The 22668-nt window shown below is 34.2% G+C and overlaps 1 protein-coding gene across 1 annotated transcript in view; it reads right to left on the reverse strand.

Annotated features, from left to right (window-relative positions):
* Positions 1 to 22668, reverse strand: part of LOC145683923 (uncharacterized) — a 443098-nt gene that overhangs the window by 181334 nt on the left and 239096 nt on the right. Inside the window, exon 7 of the mRNA XM_081755604.1 lies at positions 9716 to 9769. Coding sequence (XP_081611730.1) covers positions 9716 to 9769 — 54 coding nt within the window. The remainder of the gene's footprint in view (positions 1 to 9715; positions 9770 to 22668) is intronic.

Below are 22668 nucleotides of genomic sequence, written 5' to 3' on the forward strand. Positions count from 1 at the left end.
CTCCGTAATGATCTTTATTTGATGCAGTGTTACAAAATGAGGAGAGGATTGCATGAGATCCTTTCCGAAAAGTGGTGACGAATGTTTTGGGAAACGAGCGGTTTCAGAACTATAAGGAAGTAGAGATGCACCTGATACTTTCTACCAAGCAATAGGGTGTAAAGTATCACTAAATATGCATATTATGTACTCCCACATAGATTTCTTCCAAGAATATTGCGGAGCAGTCATTAATGAACATGGTAAACATTTCTACCAAGTTATATATAGGATGGAAAAACGATATCAGGGCTACTGGAGCAACTCTTCTCTTGGCGATTGTTGTTGGACGGAAAATTTCCAATTTTACCCAATTTCCCCTTTTTTCGTACAAAATACACACATTCACATATTATTATGATACCATTTGAAAGCCTGTTTTATTCTGAAAAGGCCTGTTTTATATATGTTTTATTCATATAATAATACTGTTCGGATTCATTAAATTTTATAGTTATCTCACTCTATCCTATATGAAGTTTGGTATCGTCCAGTAGAATTGAGAAATATTTTTTCCGTCACAACTCTTGTAGGTATTACAATGAAACTTGGCACATGTATTACTTATAAACTACAGTAGTTTTAAAGGTATATTATACTTCGGTGCCTTTAGTCGGGGCCGTACCAGGGGCCGTAGAATGGTACATTGAAAAGAGAGTATTTTGGAGAGGAAATTTCCAATTTTACTTTAAATTTCCCTCCTCATATACATCATGTACACATGCGCATACCACCATTTGCAAGCCTGGTTCACTTTCAAGTAAATGACATATGAACAAGATAATCGGATAAACAGAGTTGAAGCAATATCTACTTAAGTGAACTACCAAATAGAAAATTCAAGAATCTGTCAACACTATATCACACATTTCTATCGATTACACTTAAACTCGAACCAATTCATCATTTTCATTTTTAGTTTCGTATTCAGCATCCTCATTTGCATAAGAAAATGTACTTTTCTTTTCCGAAGCATGAAAAAACTTAAAATTTGTTGTCCAGTGTACTCAGCTATATATAAAAACGAAGAATGATAATACTAATGGAGTATTATTGGAGTATTGTAGTAAGAGCAGATGGAATCAGGAGTAGAATCGACCTGAAAGAAATGAGAGGATTATTATATTTATGTATTATGTATGAGGGATTTGTGAAAGAAATTAAGTAAAATACCAACGAGAAATAAGATAATAATAATTTCGATAGTTATAACGGAAGAGAAAGCATTGTGGAATTAGAATTCCTGAAAACTATTTTGTTCTTTTCTTAGAAAACCTTGCATTGAGGTTGTGAAATTTTACTGATTTTTGGAAATTGAGAATAATGTTGAGGTCAAAGTTATCAGACAAAGTTCTTTGCTCGATTGTAAAATTGGTGCAGTATCTAATTAGTAGGTTTAGAGTATCTATCTTCTCTTTCTTTCTCTTTTTTATTCTTGAAAAATAGTTTAATGTGATCAACGGAGATATCTATAATTCTTATTTTCAATATTTCTGATAGTTAGACACTGTATACGTTATCACCAAATTATCATCGATGGTCCTTGAAAACGTTTTAAAAATACTCCTGCTTGCCCTTTATTACCAGAACAGGATTATGACTAGAAGTTTATGATCCAGGGTGAATATCCCTGATTTTTGTGAGGGATATTTTCTCTGTTTGCGTCAGATATGATATTCCATGTTGGCAGCCAGGGAGAGTCCTGAGTTCGTAGAGAAAAAGAAAAAGGCTGAGTGTTCCTACTTGTAGATACGGGTTTCTGAGAACGCAATGTGTGGTAGCCATCGTTGCCATTCTGTGTGATGTTTCTGGACTATGAATTTCAAGCAAGTTTAGATAGTATTCTATTGACTCTACTACTTCAATATTAGCTTAGTTAAAAGCTGGCTATGGTGACGCTATATTTCTTAGCATAAAATCTACTTTACATACATCCTTTTATAAATTTTCCTATAGACCCTACGTATTTTCGAAACCATGTGTTTTCTTAAGTTTCTAATTTGTCACTCACACATTCTTTCCAAATCCAAAAAAAGACTAAAAATAAAATTGAGTATTGGCCAATGGACAAAATCATCAAATCATGAAACTTGGCAAACATGTTGAATTAGGAATAACTATACAACATATCATTCAAACATGTAACTCATTCACACTACTAGAGAGTAATGTATATCCTTATGTACGTCAATTGTTATTCAATGCAGTATAAAACGTGAACGCATTTTGTAGAAAGGGTATCTGCGGTCACTTCAGGCGGGATATCTGTGTTTGGGGTGAAAATTTTCGATTTATGAAAAGTATAATTTTCAGAATCTACTGTGTTTGAAGTTTCATTGCCGGAAGTTTTATGTACGTACGACATCAGGTCCTTTCGAGAACTGCAAATTATTGTGTACTTCCGTTGTATTTTAGCCTTAAATATATCTATTTTCAGTTCTCACTTTGCTTGATCATCGTATTCTTCTGTAATGATATAGTAAATATATTTTTGCTTTGTCGTTCCGGAAAAGAATACACATTTCATTTTGCTCTTATTTCTGCGTTCACAGTTCTTTGTTTTCCTTATTAGTCTGTGTTAGTAAACTTAGCCAATAGGAGGTAACTGTATACTGAGTGCCAAAGAAACTGATAGCTTACAGGTATATTATGAAAAAGCAATCAGGGAAAACGTTGGCAACTTTCAGGAGATGTAGAAAGCAGTGTTGGCAACTTACTGTCATAAATATTCAACTGACGAGAAACCAACAGATATGCTTTGTCCCAAAGGAGAGTTTTCCTGGAGTAGGTATAACAGATCTCAAGCAACTGGAGAACATTACAAACCTAAGCGCCCGTTGCCTGCTGCAGTGATGGATACAAACCTATCTACAGAGCTCTTACGGATCCCCCTTTTTGGAAAAAATGTTTGCATATTAAAGCACAGAACCCCAATGAAAGTTGCAATGCACTGATATGGCAATGCTGTCAAAAAACTACATTTGCGAGTTCTGAAATCGTATAAATTGCAGTGTATGATGCTACTTTGTGTTTTAATAGCGGAAGTGAACGAAGAAACAGTGTTCTGGAAAAGAGGAGAATTTCAAGGGGTGAATACAGCTGGAAACTACTGCGAAACATGGACCGAAAACGTATAACAAAATCTGAGTTGATAGTCCTGAAGCTTATCAAGGAATCAACAATGAAGAAAAGAACGTGTAAGAAGGATGAAGAAAACACAGTCGAAGACGAACAATATGGTTGTAATGGTTTCTGAATGTTGTGATCCTCTTATTTCTTAAAATCCATTGTAAACGTTAAACTTGTAGTTTCTCAAAATTACATTTTTGGACACACATGTACCAAACTATTAACGACAAAGTAACCAAAGTTTGCACAAAACTTCCTTATATGTACCTCTACTTACTGAGCTACGATTATAACATAGATCCTTTATTTGTCTTAATTACTCTTCGATGAAGATTTTAAAAATCACTTCATTAAAATTCTTCGAATTTTTTTAAAAAAATAATTACTGGATATGTATGTAACCTACAAAAATAATCTTAGTTCGGTAGCATTGCCAGCTATTGTAAGGTGCGTTGTATAAAAAGTAAACAAATCCTGTCAATAGTTCCCAAGAGAAAGGTACAAACAGTTTTAGAGCTTTGCTAAAATTTAAGCCTATGCCATATGCATAAAAGGCAAGATAGAAGGACAAAAATGAACATAGAAATCCTTGACTTCTATACTGGATCTACTGATCAAAACTTAAACTTCTGCAAGCAATAGCAAAGCGTCGTTTGGCAAATTTCTCGTACGCAGCCAAAACACGGACATTGCCCCTTACTTTTGAATAATGTAGATTGGTATGAAGTATGCTATTCATGTAATATGGGAATTAACATAAAAATATTTAAGAAATATAAGTTCAGACATGTAAATTTGTGTATAATGTCTATGAGATTACAGCACATAGTTAAATAGATTGAACTTGTACGAATTATAATATTAACACAAATTTCATTGTATCATAATTTATACAGAGTGGTCCAAAAGTAGGTATACACCCCTGCATTGATTAAGTGTAACATTCTAGTTTATGAATTTATTTGCTTCGGCTATTCCTGGCTTTAGTTATAAGTAAAAGGATGTTAAGTACAAATAATAAAAAACTAGGTCTACCTAACAAATGGTATAAAACACAGCGAACCGATCAGAAAGAAACTGTATACATACTTTTGGGCAACCCTGTATTTTATTCGTTTGTACATTTTAGTGTTATAAGCAAGGATATCTATAACAATCATGTTGATATTTGTGGGATACGGACAAAACTTCTCTGCCGAAACATCGCCGCCCAAAATCTCGCCGGACAAAACCTCGCGGGACAAAACCTCGCCGGGCCATAACATCGCGTGGCCAAAACCTCGCCGCCCAAAACATCGCGGGCCAAAATCTCGCCGGGCCAAAACCTCGCGTGGCGAAAACCTCGCCGCCCAAAACCTCGCGGGGCAAAATCTCGCCGGGCCAAAACCTCGCCACCCAAAACATCGCGTGGCCAAAACCTCGCCGCGAATGAAACTTTTCTTTAAAATTTACCCAATGAATTTCTTAATATGCAATTCCACATTACAAATAATAATAATAATAATAATAATAATAATAATAATAATAATAATAATAATAATAATAATAATAATAATAATAATAATAATAATGAGAAGAAGAAGAAGAAGAAGAAGGTACAAAACATCGTGTGCGTGGGCTTTCTCGGGTTATACCCGTTTCCTCCCACTTTCTTTATTCGATCATTTTCTTCATCCTGGTCATCTACGTCTCCTTTAACCTACAGGACATAATCAAGGGACGTCGTAAAAACTCATATACTATTTCATACTTTCATAAATATTATTAGATTTTTTTTTAAATTTTAAGTTTTTGATTGTTCCAAAGTTAACGGAACTAACCCCGTTAGTTGTCATTACCTTCCTTATGCAGACTTTCTTTCCCTATAACCAGTTTAAAAACATCCTGTCGCCCTACCTTCACATTGAAATCCTCTAATACAGAAGTAGAATTTTCATATGGTATCGCGGGACTTGGTCAAATACCCGTAATACTTCTTCTGAAACAGCGTTTTTTATACTGTCATCCTTATCATCTGTTGGAACATTTACATTTTGGTCAGGCGAGATGTCGGGTATGGCGATATTTTAGGGCGCGAGGTTTTGACAAGGCGAGGTTTTGGCCAGGCGAGGTTATGGCCCCGGGAGATTTTGGCCCGCGACGTTTTGGGCGGCGAGGTTTTGGCCAGGCGAGGTTTCGGCCCGGCGAGGTTTTGGGCCGCGAGGTTTTGGGAAGCGAGGTTTTGGCCAGGCGAGGTTTTGGTCCGCGACGTTGTCGCCGCGAGGTTCTGGTCGCGAGGTTTTGTACCCAAACCGATATTTGTGTTGTATTATGTTTTTTAAATCTAAGACGAATATTCTTCTAAATAGGAACAATTCATAATATATTGAATGCAGAAAAACATTTATTCCCTTAATTTACTAAATTCCTTATACTGTCGAGTTGAAAATGTGCAGATGTAGTATAGAAACATGAAAGTGGAAATTGGAAACACAAGTAATTTATATACAAATTAAATCAAAACTCTGGTCTCTGTCCTGACGAAGCAAACGCTGTTGCCTTAGCTTTCTACACGGAGCATAGATGCTGTGTGGATGGTGAATCAATGTAAGCCACATAAGTAACAACTAAGGTACTCATGGTAGAGTCTGACGCTTTGGATGTAACTTTATTTATTAAGTGGAAATTCTGGCTCTTTTCTTTGTTTCTCTTATGGATTGCTGTATTAATATCATTTCACTAATTACTGATTATTTCATTCTTCTGAGCCCCTTAAACCCTACCCGAAGTGATTACCCTCTACAACAATGATGAGTACATCTTTCCATGCAACACAAAGGTAGCAATATATATGGAAAAACTAATCAGTCATAGAAACATTAATAGCAAATTCTTGGAGTTTATATACGCATTGATAAGGATTTCAAAGAAGTTTCTACCTAAATATGCCCAAACATACAATAATATATACATCAAATTAAGGGAAATTTTATGTAGAATCCAAATCTACTCACATAAGTTATGTATCTTTACAACAGTTGATGATATTCAACAAAATGTATAGAAAAGGAAACACAAAACCGTCATGCTAAATGTTCATTTAATAGATGATTCGATGTTCCTTTCAGTGAGGTCCGCGCTCAATAAGGTAATTCAAGTTCCAAGCGTGCAGTATCATTTGTGCATCCTTCCTTGTTGTATAGGTGCCCTGGGTTAATTAACTGTGTTGTTCTAGTAGTGTTACTGTTACCGACAAATTTGAAAGTGATAGTTTTACCCATAAATATTGATTTACAGTTTATAAATTATTGACGTCGGACATCGGTATGCGTAAAAGGTGTGACACCATACCACATAAAGCCACTAGAATTAAAACTTAAGTGAGTGTGGCAAAACTAATGCTGAAATAGCCCGGATTATGCTACTGCATAAAAGTACAGTGGGTAGGCATCTGACCAAGATTCGGGCAGCAGGGTGCATAAAAGGTAGAAGAATTGGCAAGTGTGGTAGGAAAATGAAATCATCGTCTAGACAGAACAGTGCACTGCAACGGTTGTGTCTTGCAGACAGGTTTGAGTCATCAGCAAAATATACTAAAAGTTAGAGGGAAACATCTGGTGTCCACGCTTGTCCGCAAACAGTGAGAAAGATGTTAAAATAAATGGGTTTGCGTTCACATAGAGCTGTCAAGAAACATATCTTACACCGGAACTACGTAAAAACTGCGAAGAGTGGGCCAAAACGCTCAAGGATTGGACACGTGACCAATGGCGAAAAGTTATGTTTAGTGGTGAGACAAAAATAACCGTTTATGGCAATAATTCACAGGCTAGAGTTTATCGCATGACTGGTGAAGCCCTTAGTTCTGTGTGTACTGTAAAATCTTCCAGGTACCCTACCAGTGTAATGGTTTGGCGATGTTTTTCTTTTAGTGAAATTGGTAAAATTCACATTTGTGATGCTGTTGTTAATGTACAAACTTATAAACATATTCTTAAAATGAAAATGATACCTACTAGTAGAGATTTATTTATTTATTTAACAATCACCAGATACAGCTCAAAGGCCATTTCATACTGGATATCTAACAACAACAACAACAATGGAGAGGATTTGGGAAGGTATCGGCCAGGGCTTGTTTTAGTAGGTCCCATCCCAGAATTTGCCTGGTAGGATGAAAGAAATCCTGGAAAACTCCAGTCAGGATGGTCGGCAGTGGGAATCGAACTCATGACCTCCCGAATGCGAAGCCAACTCCCTACCACTTGAGCTACTCAACGGTCTTTCCCTTATTTTCAAGATGATCCTGGCTCCTATCATCGTGCTGGAGTTATAGAAGACTATATGCTGTTCTTATGACATGTTACTCAACTTCCTTGACCTGGTAAATCGCCAGACCTAAACCAAAGTGAAAATTTACGGAGTGCTTCGAAGGGTAAGATTCGTGCAAGACATCCCACAACGACAGCTTTGGTAATTCAAGCAATAAACGACGTCCGGCAACACTGCATTTCAATAGAGACACTACAAAACTTAGTTTGCTGCATGCAACAACCATGCAAAGACATTACAGTGAAACCTGTCTATGTTGGCCACCATCGGTTCCATCGAAAAGTGGCCAACTTAGACAGGTGGCCAACTTACAGAAAATAAGTGTGATTTGTGTATTTTTAGAATAGGATTTCTAGTATTACTTGATTCTAAAATTTTAATAAGCAGTGGCACGACAGCTACTTATAAATAATGTATATAGAGTAATCATAAAAATATAAGTACTAGAAAATATTACTATAGTATGCGAGAGCGCCGATTTCTCTGTAAATTTGGGGGGGGGCATTCAGATGCAAAAGGAATATATATATGAAGATTTTAAGACAAATTGCACTCAAATTATACCAAATATTGTATAATCATAAATAAAATAGGGGCCACATGAGCTTTGGGGGGCCCGGGTCCTCTCGGTCCCCCCAGCATCGACGCTCTTGATAGTATGTTTATTATATATGCATACCTTTCTCTTCCTGAAAACTAGTCTGGTACATTAGATTATTCGGATTGAAAACACAATAACACAAACAACCATGAAATAGAAGTGTATGTACGCAGTTTATTGAAATTGATATTATAGCACACTGAGTTATTCAGATTGAAAACAAGAAAAGCTGTTATAAATTGAGAAATATTAAATACATATGCAATTTATATGACTTATTTTCAGTTGTTACTGAATGGTGGTTCATTCTAGACATATTTGCTTTATTCTTTTTGGCAGATATGCTCATTCTAATATTGTAGTTAACTACCTCTTGTTAATGACATAGAAGTGTTTCCTTCGGAGCAAAAGATGTTTTGAGAAAATCTTAAAGGAATTCATATCTCAAGACCTCCGCTACCTTTTGACATGCAGTCAGGTGCCAATAAATGACAATTGAGCTTTAACCTTGAGAATTTTCCGGAATTACTAAAGCTTCCCACTGATGAAAGGAGCCGACATAGCTAATGGTTTTACCAAACAGACGGGGTAAACAAATACGTTCAACCATTTCCTGAATTCCTGTACGTGCTTTTTTTATTCACATCTTCCTTCACCACCCTTTTATGAGGGTAGTGTTCTGGCCATTGACCTCCAAGAACAAATCGTGCGAATCTATGCTTCTTTGAGTCCAGTCACAAATACAGAACATCTGCCTCTCATATGGGAATTCGAAAGAGTTAAGAAAAATAACAAAACTGTATTTTTCGTGGCCAAGATACGCAGGTAAATTTATCATTATCATCATAGGGTAAACATTGCTTCAGTGTGGCCAACTTCCAAGATAGACAGGTGGCCAACTTATAGAGTAGTAAGTAACGAATGTCTTACGGAAAAATGCAGGTTCAAGACGAACTAGGCCAAGATAAGCAGGTGGCCAACTTAGAGAGGTGGCCAAGTTGACAGGTTTCACTGTACTAAGTGTGGACATCCAATCAAGTACTAGCTTGAGCCAAAATTAATTGGGTACTGTTCACTTAACTTCACTTTCTTTCACGTCACTTACGAATTGACGTCATATTTTGATGAATATCATCAATTGTTGAAACGATACGTAACTTCTGAGTAGATTTGGATTCTATATAAAATTGCCTTTAATTTGATGTACTGTATACATCAGTGTATGTTTGTGCATATTTAGGTAGAAACTTCGCTGAAATTCTTATAAATGTGTAAAATTCCAAAAAGTTGCTATTACTTTTTCCATGACTATATATATATATATATATATATATATATATATATATATATATATATATATATAGTTAAACGATTTTCTTCAATTTGCCGGTACAAAAATAAATTCCAGTACTGACTGAGTACGGCATTGCCCTAAATGGCCCTTAGAAAGAGGTACAAAGGAGTAAGAAAATAAATCAATTCATGCTATTTTACCACTTTGATTCACTAGAAATGCGTTCATCAGGTTGAAAAATGTGCAGCTGTTAATACATGATTAGGTACTGCTATTAACTAATAATACTCTTAAATTAAAACATTATTATCTTTTTGAATATTGAAGTAGAAAATACCTACTAAAGAATGCTCCTCTTGGGCTACCAGATTCGGAATAATCACCATCTAGATTGACTGGAACGTATATAAATAAATGTTATTCATATACATGCTTTTTGTAAGTTTATACCTTGTTATTAACGAAGTTTCATTAACAAGTAAAAATACATTTCGCAACAAAAGGAGTTTAGAATGAAATTATAGTAAAACTGAACTAATAAGGGCATATTTAAAGTGATACTAAAATATGATAGTTAAACATATAACACAATATAAGTAGAAAAAAAAATTTCTCTTCTACGGTAAACCAAACGATAGTTAATTGATTGCGTATAAATACCTAGTAACATATCTACAGCTCATGATAATTTCAAGGTGATAATGTATACAAGGTGCATCTCTTTACGATCACTTAATGGTATTGTACAGAATTAATTTTCTTAAAAATAAAACAAATTTAACGAATAATCGTTACGATTAGATTAACAAATGATCTTATGAATGCTCATGCCAAAAGAAGATTAACAAGATTTTTCAGACCTACATATGCATTTTTCTTTTAGGATGCTGAAATACGATACTAGTAGAGCTCATATATGCTTTTCATGATCTCTAAATATTTCGAAAATCAAAAATTACAATTTCCTTCAGTTAGAGTTATGTATCTGTTTATGAGAAAAACATTTTCTCACTTCGTAACATTTACTATGCTCTGACAGATTCACATAGTACGAAAGTACTAAGTGACGAGGTGCTTAATGATCTATCTATTTAAATGTATTCGTTTTAGGATCAACTAACACTGTAGTTTATTACTCCGCCTATCAACATTAACATTCGATTGTTCTTTAATGATAAGTGTTTATATTTTTCTTATATAAACTAAATATTATGCTTGCGTTGGCGTGAATTCATAATTAAACGCTCTGATTTCTCCATGAAAATGTTCTTGACTAAATTTCAGTTAATAGTCTTCAACGTATTATTTTTTCATTATTATCGTAGTTTTAACTTGTAGAATGTATACCAAACACATTGCGAAAATCACGTTATTACAATGTATTCATGAACACTTGAATAGGAATTTAAATACGTCAATCAATATTATATTTTTATTGTAACGACATTTATAATTATTGTGTCCCATTGCCGCTTTATAGAATTTTAGACCTGAAAATGGTTAACAATTTGGCAAAATTTAAATATAAGAGGGAGGTTGTAGATAATACAAAATTGATTAGGTCATATATATGTTTCCATTATCACATGGAGAATTACGCTATTCTTTTAAATTATACTGATATAAAGATAAAGTAACAGTGATCGGGTAGATTTATACTCTGTTCCAACACAACTTAGTATTTTGTAGCAGAAAAGAAAGTAGCAAAACATATAGAGAACCCTCCTTTTTGATTATCTTATTTTCAAGATCTACCTTTCTAAGCTTAAGCAGGTTAGTTGTTTCCATGTTACAAAGTAGGAGAAGGTGATGTACCTACGGCCAGTGTTCATTAAAAGTGGTGTGTTGTCGGAAAAGACCAGGAAAAGGCCAGAGAAGACTCCGTTCGGAGCCCTTCAGTTCCTTACGTGCCCATATTCCGAAATTTTGGTCTGTAAGTAGTTGTTCATTTTTTTTTTTTACTTTTTCGATTGGTCAAAGTAAAAAAAAATGTGGATACAAACTGTAATCGTTCTCTCCCTTACAGTGCACGCAAAAGTATCAACAATTCCTTATAACTATTGGTAGTGATTCTATTGATTGATTCCCGATTTTAAATCGATGAAGCCACGTTGGATTTGTCACCGACAACCGGTAAAGTAAAAATGGCAGAGTGCTGTACTAACGGCCATTGAATCAGTTGCACCTACGGCCACGATACTAATGCTCGTGAACAAGTAGCTGATGAGAGTGCAGCAGGACCATCTTTGAGGAACATGGATGAAGAGCATTTAAAACCAGCAATAGGCGAAATCAGCAAGAGCCTTATATCTCGGAAGCTACCATCAAGCCTGGACGTCCATCAGCATCCTTGTTGCTATCACCAGAAGTTCTGAGGCCTTATAGCAAGGGCCCTCCCCGAAAAAGTAATTTCGCGAGAACAACAGAAAGAGAGTTCAAGGATTCTGACAAGTTCACCAGAAATTAAAAAAAGAGAGAAAATCTATCAGGAAAAACAAAAAGAGCTTCTAAAAACCACTACAAAAGGAGCATCATCAAAACTAGTAAATAAACAGATGACTAGACAAGCTTTGGCATGCACAAATTGATATCTTAAGAAAACTACCACTGCATGTCAATCCAATCTTCTCTCATTTTCAGTTATTTCAGCGGTTTCAACTTCGGTTTAAAATGAGTCAAATGTGTGCCATTAATGAGTATAACCCTTGGTAGTTTTGCTCAAATATCTGTTTCCTTTACTACATATTTACTAAAAAAACTTTATTCGTGTCGTATTCTTGACTACATTTTTTTTCAATTACAACCTGTTCGTGGGCACAAATAATAGGTGGCAGTTGGTACAACGGGCTGTTGTACTTATGACCAAAGAAGGGGTCTTGCTAAAATTAAAATAATTCATATTTAACAACATTTTGAGACAACAGCGAGGCATCTCACAAGTTTGGAAAACGATAATGCAGGAACAGTGCATCTCAACACTCTGGTTTCTTCACTGACATGTGCAACGCATCGGAAGCTATCGATTGCAAACACGTTCGGGAAAATTCATGGAAAGATGAAGTTGAAGCTCCAGGCTAATGATTTGGTCGCCGCACTCTTTAAAGTATTTATTTGAAGGAAGAAATTAAATGCGCTGTTACATAGCCTGAAACACTTCACTTCCAGATTGCCAGTGTAGATCTTTTTCCAGTTTATCTACAAAGATATGAGAGATTCATAACACTCTCTACAAACAAAGCAGAAAATACAAAAATAAATAAATTAAAAATACAAATGAAAAATATGTTTAAGAAAAAACAAGGCTCAGTTTAATAGATTTTCTATGAATGTTTGTGTCGCCTCACCAAGATAAAAAAAATAAACGTGAATTTTTATTTGAAAAAAGTATAGGCTTAAATTTTGTTGTAAGTTAACGAAATAAAAATATTTCTGCTAATATACTTAAAAAACTTGTGACAAAGTATTTCTATAGAAAAATACAACAGATAAAAATGAAAATATCAGTTACTTTGAAACTCTATAGAAATACCAAAATCCCTTACTGGTATTTTAGGCTTATTTGATTTGAAAAGAATGTGTAAGTGGAAAATCAAAAATTAAAGGCAACATACGGTTTTAACAATGTAGGAAGTTATATGAAAAAGATTGAGGTAAAGTGAACGTTATGCAAGAAAACAATATAAATATCCTCTTAGTTATAGTCAATTAGACAATACCAAATAAAGATGTATTATTCAAAAGAGAAATAAAGTTAATAGCGATGAAAAGACTTTTGGGATCAAAATGATTTGTTTCACCTTCGGATATCCAAGGGGGTACAAGCGTATCCCATGCATATGTTTTACTGTATACATTATGTCACAGACACTCGTGATTGACTAGCGTTCTTTACATTGTGGGCCGAACTGCAGGGAAACTTATTTCCTCTATAACAATTATGTTTAAAGCGATATGCTTACGTATGTGGCTAAAACTACACTGGAGTATATTTATACCCACCTTGGGTACCTATGTTACTATATTTCTTGCATATATTTTTTTCATTTTATCTTGTAAAGATCAAAATAAAAAATCAAGTAATATTAGAGCCTATTACAATGCATTGTTGCAAGATTGCATTCATATTGCAATATTGCACACGGTCCTGCCACAAAAGTATTATGTAATTAATATAGTTATATAGCGTACAACAAATTTTCGTTTCGCTAACCTAACCTATCTAAATTTACCCTAAAATAGTTTACATTACAAAACCAATGGTAACCTAACCTAGCACAACGCAATATTAAGTAACATGTATCGATGAAACAAATAAGGATGTTTCTAATTTTAAAACAAATGTATTGAAGTACACCTCTACTCCTGTGGGAATTCGAAGTAAAAAAATATCGTGGTTATCCGAAACTTAAATAAATTTTAAAGAACAGAATGTTTTAAATGTTGTGTTTATAGTTAGGTAGAAACTTCTTCCAATGACCAAATGCTATTAAGAAAGTTCTTTCACATGTTGCTAAAAATCTGAAATTGTTCGAATATGAGCACAAACTATTCGACAGAGAAAAACTTATCAAATTATTAACTTTGCAAAATTACAGAAATAGTTATACTACTCATCATATCATTCAAGCACGTGACTCATCCAGATTATTGAAAGGTAGTGTATACCCTATTTACGCCAATTATTATTCAAAGCAGATTAATCGTAAACGTATCTTTGTAGAAGAAGTATGTGTTGTTACTTAATTTTCAATAATTTTAGATTAGTATGAGATATACTTCTCAAGTAATATGGTGATTAACAGAAAAGTATTTATTAAATGTAATCTCTGAAACATATTTTTGAATATAAAATGTGAAGAAGGTTAAGGAGTAACAATAACTTCTGTGACAATTGTTAAATTATCATAAATGTCTTTCTTATGACAATTTATGCTTTAATATAAATTATTTGCAAATTTTAGTGTTCTTGCAAGAATAGAATTATCGAAACAGCCCTGTTGATATTTATTTTATAAATTATTTTTAATCTAAGTTGAATATTCATTTAAATAGGAACAATTCATAATATATTGAATAGACATAAAGACTTATTACTCTAATATATTAACCTACATATGCTTTTGAAGTACAAATATATAGATGTAATATTAAAACATGCCGGCGGAAATTAGAAATACAAATATTTGATATGCAAAATTTGCTAAAAATCTGGTGTCAGTCCTATAGCAGCAGACGCTGTTGTTTTGGCCCCCAACATTGAACACACATTTTGTTTGGAGAGTAAATAAACCTCAGACACATAAGTAACTGTTAACGTAGTGAAGTTGGAGTTCGCAAATTTGAATATAGCTTTATATATTACATAAAAAGATTGATTTCCTCGGTTTTCGTCGGTTTTCTGTTAGAAACCTTTCATTAAGTATCATCTGTTTCATTCAGTTAATCCCCTTACAATATATACTTGAAGTGATCACACTGTACAACAATACCGAGTGCTACACACCTTTCTATGCAGCACGCACGTTCGCCAATATATATGGATGCATAGCAAAACAAGCTTCAATTCGTTGTCTCAAATGTTACGGTTTCCAGTACTGACAGTATACGTCATCGTTTTAAAGCGACCCCTCACATAGAGGTCCGGAGGTGTAATATACATACGTCAAAGTCATACTATTTTTAGTACTGTCATTCACTAGAAAATCTTTCATTAAGTTCAATGATGATAACTTTTAAGAGATATTTCAAAATTAATATTAATTAATATTACTCGTACATTTAACCTCTTATTATATTTTCTGAATATTGCTAGACAAAAATACCTATCTAATAATTCTTCTAATTTATCATCAGATTGGGAAAGAACATTGTTTAATTTCCCTGAAAAAACATAAAAGTCGATCTTATCCACGATTTTACTGTTTATATTGTTTATTAACGAGTAAAAACAAATTTTGCAATAAAACTAGTTTGTAATGAAACTGCAGTAAAAGTTATGTTAACAAGTCGTTATTTAAATCTATAATTTGAATTGGCTAGTTAAGCATATAAGATAATAATATTTAAAGTTAAATATTTTTCTCTCTACAGTAAGCGTATAATACTTCAAGTAAAACATTTATGCAGAATGGTCAATTCAAGTTGATAATATACACAAGGTACATAGGTTTTACAATCACTACCAGCATTCTACTGATTTACGGTTCCTGTATGTAAAAAAATAACTGTTCAATTCTGATGATTAGATTAACAAGAGAAATTTTGAAATTCACTCATTTTGGGTGTGACTTTATATCGTTCTACAATACAGAAATTATGGACTTCATGGCTTGAAGTTGAACAGCCAGGTTTCTTGTACAAACTTAGAATCACATCTAAATTTTTAACCATACGCTACTCATCTCTTTTTTTATTTTACCGGAAATTGGGCTAGTTGGAAAATCTGGGACTAGGAAAATCGAAAACTGACATGTTTTGTCTTATATGGTGTAATAATGATAGAACTACTACAGATACATCGTGACACAAGTAGGCAATGACAAGTAGGCACCTAAAAGAAACAATATGGATGGTCATAAATGCTGTTTCTTATTGATAAACTGGTCTAATAATTCTCATAACAATTGCTTCTTTTTGTTTGTTCGTTTGATTTTGAATTTTCTGTAAATTGTTCCTGTGTTTCCGAAATGAGAAATTATTTTTACCTGCTTGTGCTAAATATCATTGCTTTCAGTTTTCTAATGAGATGAATTAGTTTTACGTTTTCACTTCCTTTCTGGGGTAACCTATAGCCACGGTTTTATTTCCTTCCGTTTTTCTACTAAAAGTAATGATATTGATTACGGGAAATACAACGGCGACATTATTGAGGTTTCGCCTGAACCTATCTACAACTGCAGAAAACAAGTTCTTTTCAATATGACTTTGCATCAAAGAATTTTAATATGTGAATTTTTGTCCTTATCGTACTGTGTTACATTATTATTATTATCACAGTACCATATGATATTTTTGCAAACTAACATAAATGTCCACTTGTAAAATGGCACCGTGTAATTTTCTAAAATAATGTAAATCAATTACTGATTTGATACATACATACATTTCATAAAATTATATAAGACATGTTTTAGTGTCTTAAAGAAGTCTCAAGAGCTTATTGTCTATTGGCATTTGCCAAAGTTTCCATTGCATTGTTTGAAAAACTGTCGTCTACAAACGTACATTTCAAAAACATTTTTTACTGATTCTGTAGGCCTTCAGGAAGGCACATTTACCACTGTAGTTCTTTATATTGTTTCAACAATATATTGTGTTTAACTAAAAGTTTGTACAAATTGTATTTAAAAATTAAAACAGCCTAGGAATTTATTACTATGAAAGAAACATACGCATGTTGCATATCAATCTTCTTAGGAAAGTGTGATCTAGCTAGTACTTCTTTCCAACTAGCACCATCTTCCACACAGCTTCTACTACTATGAAAAGATATATATATTATCCAAGTAGCCACAAAAGCAGGTCTGCTTGGAAACAGCATATTTTGGCCCTGGTAGGCTTTAGTGTTAGTAAAATTTTGTATGACTGCAAGAAAAAGTAACATGGGCTGAGCTCTAGAAACATTACAAGAAGAAGAAGAATTAATTGCAATAAATAACAAGGAGTAGTATGAAAAAAAACATTCCAAGTAACTCCAGTTTACGGTACGATTGGAACAAGTGCAGATATATGTACAGAAGTTCTGGTTTCTCTCTCTACTGTAGTGTAGTATAGAATTCAGACACCTTCTAGAAAGAGCAATATATCCTTAGTAGCCTATACATTTCCAGAGAAATATATATGTACTGTAGTAACGAAATTAAATATTCCTTAAGACGTTGAAGTCTGTTCAAATGTTCTAAGTTCTACGGATGAAAATCATTGTTTCTGGACAAATGAATCAACAGATTTTTTTGTGCAGGTTATCTTCATTCTGAAATTGTTTATCCATAGGAAAAATCGCGTATAGCGCAGTTGTATAATACCGAAAAGGTACTAACAAATATACGGTGTTGTAATACACTAACTGAACACGAGATACTTTTTTTTTGTCAAAATCAGCTGTCATCAGATACGGCGGTCTTTAATTATCTCAGTGTAGGCATGTATTATCTGTCAGGAAAGTAAATGTACACCTATTTTCCGAGTCTTTCATTCCTGCGCTCCATCCGTGGAGAGTATGAGAATTAAATCAATCTAATGTTTACTGAGGGGCAAAAAGAAAAGTTTAATCTCAGTAAGACATTGGAGAGGGGCACAAGCTGTGAATACGAATAGTGCATAGTGTAAATAAATGACGACACCGAAAGAGAAAGCCAGAAACAGCTGTTAAACTTAGAAAAAAGAATAAAAATTGTCAAAGTTGCAACAAAAAACACAAATACAAAATACGCCGACAACCAAACGTTCACCATGTCAGGATCTTGGTGTAGTGGTTAAGGTGCTGGCTTAAAAGTTAAAAGGTCGCCAGTTCGAATTATTATCGGTAATGATTAGTAATGATAATACTTTTTGTCTTCGCGTATTGCTTTTATTCTTGTCTTCATTTCAAAAGAGAAGAATATCCGGACAAATGCCACCAAAAATTCCTCATATTTTGAATGTAAACGCCATTTGCAGTTAGTAAAGAATAAAAATTCAACGTTCCGATGTAGCTGCAAAATGTAAAAAGAAAAACATGGAAGTGAACCATACTCATGGTTATTAAAAATACAATTTCTACATGCCTTACATCTCCCGACCACGTTTCTACGTTAGCTAGTAAGAGGCTTGTGTTTAGGTTAGGCTGGTCAATACGTTTTGCAAAGAGGTTCGGTTTAGCTCTGACGCAACACAGGTGCGAGAAGGGAGCAAAACATTTTTTCTCTCTCCCTCTGTGTGTCTATTTATCTATCTATCTTTGTATATATATAACGCTATTAGTGAATGCCATAGACACCCTAATTTTCAGCGGATTGAGACGAAACTTGGCATAAACATTAATTGTTGAAATACCTTGATGAGTTCGTTAACTAGAAGAATCAGATGAAAATGTTCAAAATGGCGGCCCTTCAAACTCTGAAAAACTTATAAGGGAACCAAATTTCGCCCATAAATAGGTATTCAGAAAGTTTGAATAACTTTTCCTCTTTTACTGAAATATTTGTGTGCAGGGAGTTATTGAAATATTGGACCCGATTAATCGCCTAAAGAAGGTTCATGCCCTTTCGCTATGGTCAGGCTTTTTTTTATTATTTTGCAGAAGTGGGTTATTTCCGGATCAGAACAAAATGATTGTTAGTGATAACAAGAAGTTACATATTGAAAGTGAAGTAACTTGTGAAACGTGTTATTTGAAAGAATAATATAATAAATGTGCTTTCCTCTAACACAGAGAACTGTAAATCATGTATTTCGAGTTCGGGAGCGTGTATGGCGAGGAGTGTTATTTCATTTGGTTTTTAGTAACACATTGCAATGCAAATAAAGGTAGGCAATATTAGTGGTAAGTAAAACAATAATAATAATAATAATAATAATAATAATAATAATAATAATAATAATAATAATAATAATAATAATAATAGGTGTTGTTTGTGGGAAGGCAATATCTTCCTCAATTCTTCTTCAAATTGTAACGCCATATGATTGTAACGCCATATCTCCCTTACAAACAAAATATTAGCCATCTATATCGAGAGAACGAGAAACTGTTGAGTGATGGGAGCAACGTTGGACAGTATGCACCCATAGCACTCAGAAAAATAAACGATTTCAATGCAAAATGAACGAAGAGTCTTTGTCATGGGTAGTCATGGAGCCACGGGAGAGCCCTCTTTAGGCAAAATGTCGATAACTTATATCGAGAGAACAGGAGGTGATAATGGGATGGGACCAACGTTGGGCACCTTGGACTCATAGGGCGCATAGAAAAAATTAGGGGGGCAGGCGCCAGCCAGCCTTACTTATTTTCACATAATAATATAAAATTATATTGTCGAAATACACGCACGAGTTAGCTAGTAACATTTCATACTAAAATTATTATTATTTTCGACAGCGTCTTTTCATTACGTGTGCATGTTTGACATGAAACCAAAGAGAAGATCCATCATTCGTAGAAAGAATAAAAATAGCCAGTTACTTTAACTGAACGACGGCGAAAAATACGAAAAGAGTGACTACCTGTAGTGAAAAGAAATAATACTTTATCTCAAATGGATAAAAAACCAAGCCGAGATAGATACGAACTCGCATAGACGGCGCGAAAAACCAGTTTATTGTCCACTTTGTTTTTTAACTGACTCACCGAACGTGTTTCAGTAACTTATTGCTAATTTTACTTGCTTCACTTGTTTAACTTGCTTTTTCAAATAACTTATAACCTCATGAACACGAACACAGAAACATCGAGAACAATAAAAAATCATAAATGCTCCCTCGCCGGGAATCGAACCCGGGACCCCATACACCAAAGGCGAAAGTGCTAGCCACTACAACAGCGGGAAGGTTGCCGCTCACTCTCTGTGTCGTTAGGGATTACGACTACTGTATTGCCAGCTATCACTTCTATGGGTTGTATACTATGATCACATGTTTCTTCTATGCTGGAAGAGTTAAACATACATTCTATGTAATACATGTTTTAAACATACATTCTAAATTCTATGAGGTATTTAGACCTACATGCTCTTTATATATTGTATTAAAAGGGTCATGCTGGAAATAAGAAAAAGAACATTTCTTGGACAAAACGGAAACTATTGGCATCAGAAATATTTATCTACGCATGCGCAGTAGAATATTTCAGAATAGTTACTGTTTAGTTAAGTAAACGAAGAAAGGGGTGTAAAAAGCAAATATGTCAAATCAACGAGATCGACCAGAGTTGACAGAGGCGAAAGCAGATGTGTAGTAATACAACAACTTGGTTAAATTGATAATTGGTTCTTTATTCTGTAGTATAACGTATCACAACTTTACGGGAGAGCAGAGGAAGACTTACTAACGCAATTACATAGTAAGCTTTAGTAACACGATCATATAGAAACAAATGGAGGTAACTGTGAGTACTACAACTTGGATTTAACGAAAACCGTTTCGATATTCCGTGGTTTGCAGGGTTGTATAAGACACAAAAAGATAAGACACAATACAATTCTTCATTCCTCAGTTTCCAGTAGCTAGATACATGTCATTTCAGGTTAGATACTAAAACTGCTGTCGGATTTTAGTACATGACGTATTGCAGGATACAAAATGCTTCGTATTACTTGTTTGTTTGTAGACAGCTACTAGCTTAGGTTCTGAAAGGTTGTGTATAAACTAGGGACAGCCAATTCCGGAATTACGACTTTCCTGACTCCTGAAATTAAAACCGCAAAAATTCCGGAATTCAGAAAATTCCGATTTTGGAATAATTTCGTAATTCGCAAAAATCCGGAATTTAGAAGTTTCTGATTTCCTTAACATTCCGGAATTCGGAGCAATCCGGATATTTTCGAAATACGGAGTTTTTCTCAATTCCGGAATTTTCTACATTCCGGATTCTTCCCGAGTTCCGGAATTCTTCTGAAGTAGGGAGTTTAACTGAATTCCATAATTTTCCGAAATCCGGAAAGTGAAATTTCCGCTTCCGAAAATGAATTTAATTTGGTTAATATGAATCGTGGCGGAAATAAGTCTTTGACCAGGTAATGGCGAATGTTTTGAAAGAAATAGAGAGTATGAGAATTCAATCTGTCATATTTGTAGTTTCGTGTGGAGAAAAAACAAACTTGTGGTTTAACGGTTTAAGAAAAACTTAACTTATTAATGTAAACTTTGCCGACACCCTAAAAGAAATACGAAAGAAATTTTGAATCGAAGAAATATAACATACAAGTTTGCAAGCGGAGACAAAGGAACCTAATGTAACGAGTCTAAAAACGAATCGGTTACCGCGTAGCGATCGCGGTTCAGTGGTCAAGGTGCTTGTGCGAATTCACGTTGCAATTATTTTTTTTTTACTTTAGGATTTTTGATGGCGATTGATCGGCGATAACATACATTTTATTATATTCAGATAATTGAATACACGGGTGTTTCAATACTTCAACTATCAAATCTTCAGGAACAATAAACTAATAATTTTTATTATTATCTCGTAGAAAATTAAAAGCTAGAAGCTAATTATCGCTCAGGTCATACCATTGCAAGCAGAAACGTGACATTTGGAAGGAATATTTCGGTTTGGTTTAATGTTGCCCACGAGAAGAGGAATTTCTCATCTCGTTTCTAAAACAAATAAAATAACATGAGTATTAACATTTTACATCCAAGACAGGTCAATGCTAACTCAAAATTTTCGTCTCTCTTTGGAGATAAGAATCGAGACAAGACGAAAAGTATCGTAAACATTTACCGTCTTGTCTCGATTCTCGAAATAGTGTATGTCCATTCTTTAAGTAACAATTGCTCTGTAGACTGAATCTCATAGGCTATTTCGTTACATTGTATTTCAGAGCTCATTGAATTATGCTCTGTGTAGGTATTTTGTAGCAAAGTTTTTATATTTACAACTGCACATCCTTAAAATTAGTTTATTATATGCCTTAATGTGGCCTGATATTCAGTTATATTTATTACAGTTACTTTCCTCAAAACATACAGTAGAATACTTCCTACATGAAACTTCAATGGAACGCTCTAGTTTAAAATGTTGGTAGTTGCAGAGGTGTCTTGACGATACGGAACCCTTTCCCCTAAATCTCTACTTTTAAGTAAGTTTTGCCAAATTTCAGGACAAGGTTAAATTTTTGTATAATAATAATGATAATAATAATAATGTTAATAATAATAATAATAGTTATTATTATTATTATTATTATTATTATTATTATATCAACACCGTGTATATTTTTTTAAAAAAAAAGGTTTGTATCTGAATAGTAAAAGCTAATTGACTCTCGATCTCGGTCGTCGAGTTGTCTTCAGGAGGGAAGGACATCGGTCACGTTCTGGGTTTGAGTTCCGAAGGGGCAAGTATTCGGGCTCGAGCCAAAAGTTGTTAAAAGTTATAGGCTTGAGCCAAACATGTTCAAAACAGCTGGGACCGGGTTTAGGCTTTTCAACGGTTCGGCTTACAGCTCATTCACTATCGAACCGAACCGAGAAGTGAGCCGAGCCAACAGCTCAACCAACCGAGCCGATTTAAGCCATCAGCTTAGTTGAGCTGAGTCGAAACGTGTCGGTGGACTAGGTTAAACTTAGCTGGCTCGAACTGGTTCACATGAGA

This window comes from Thermobia domestica, chromosome 4 (genome assembly GCF_964235325.1).
Source record: "Thermobia domestica chromosome 4, izTheDome1.hap1.1, whole genome shotgun sequence".
In the NCBI taxonomy this organism is placed as follows: domain Eukaryota; kingdom Metazoa; phylum Arthropoda; class Insecta; order Zygentoma; family Lepismatidae; genus Thermobia; species Thermobia domestica.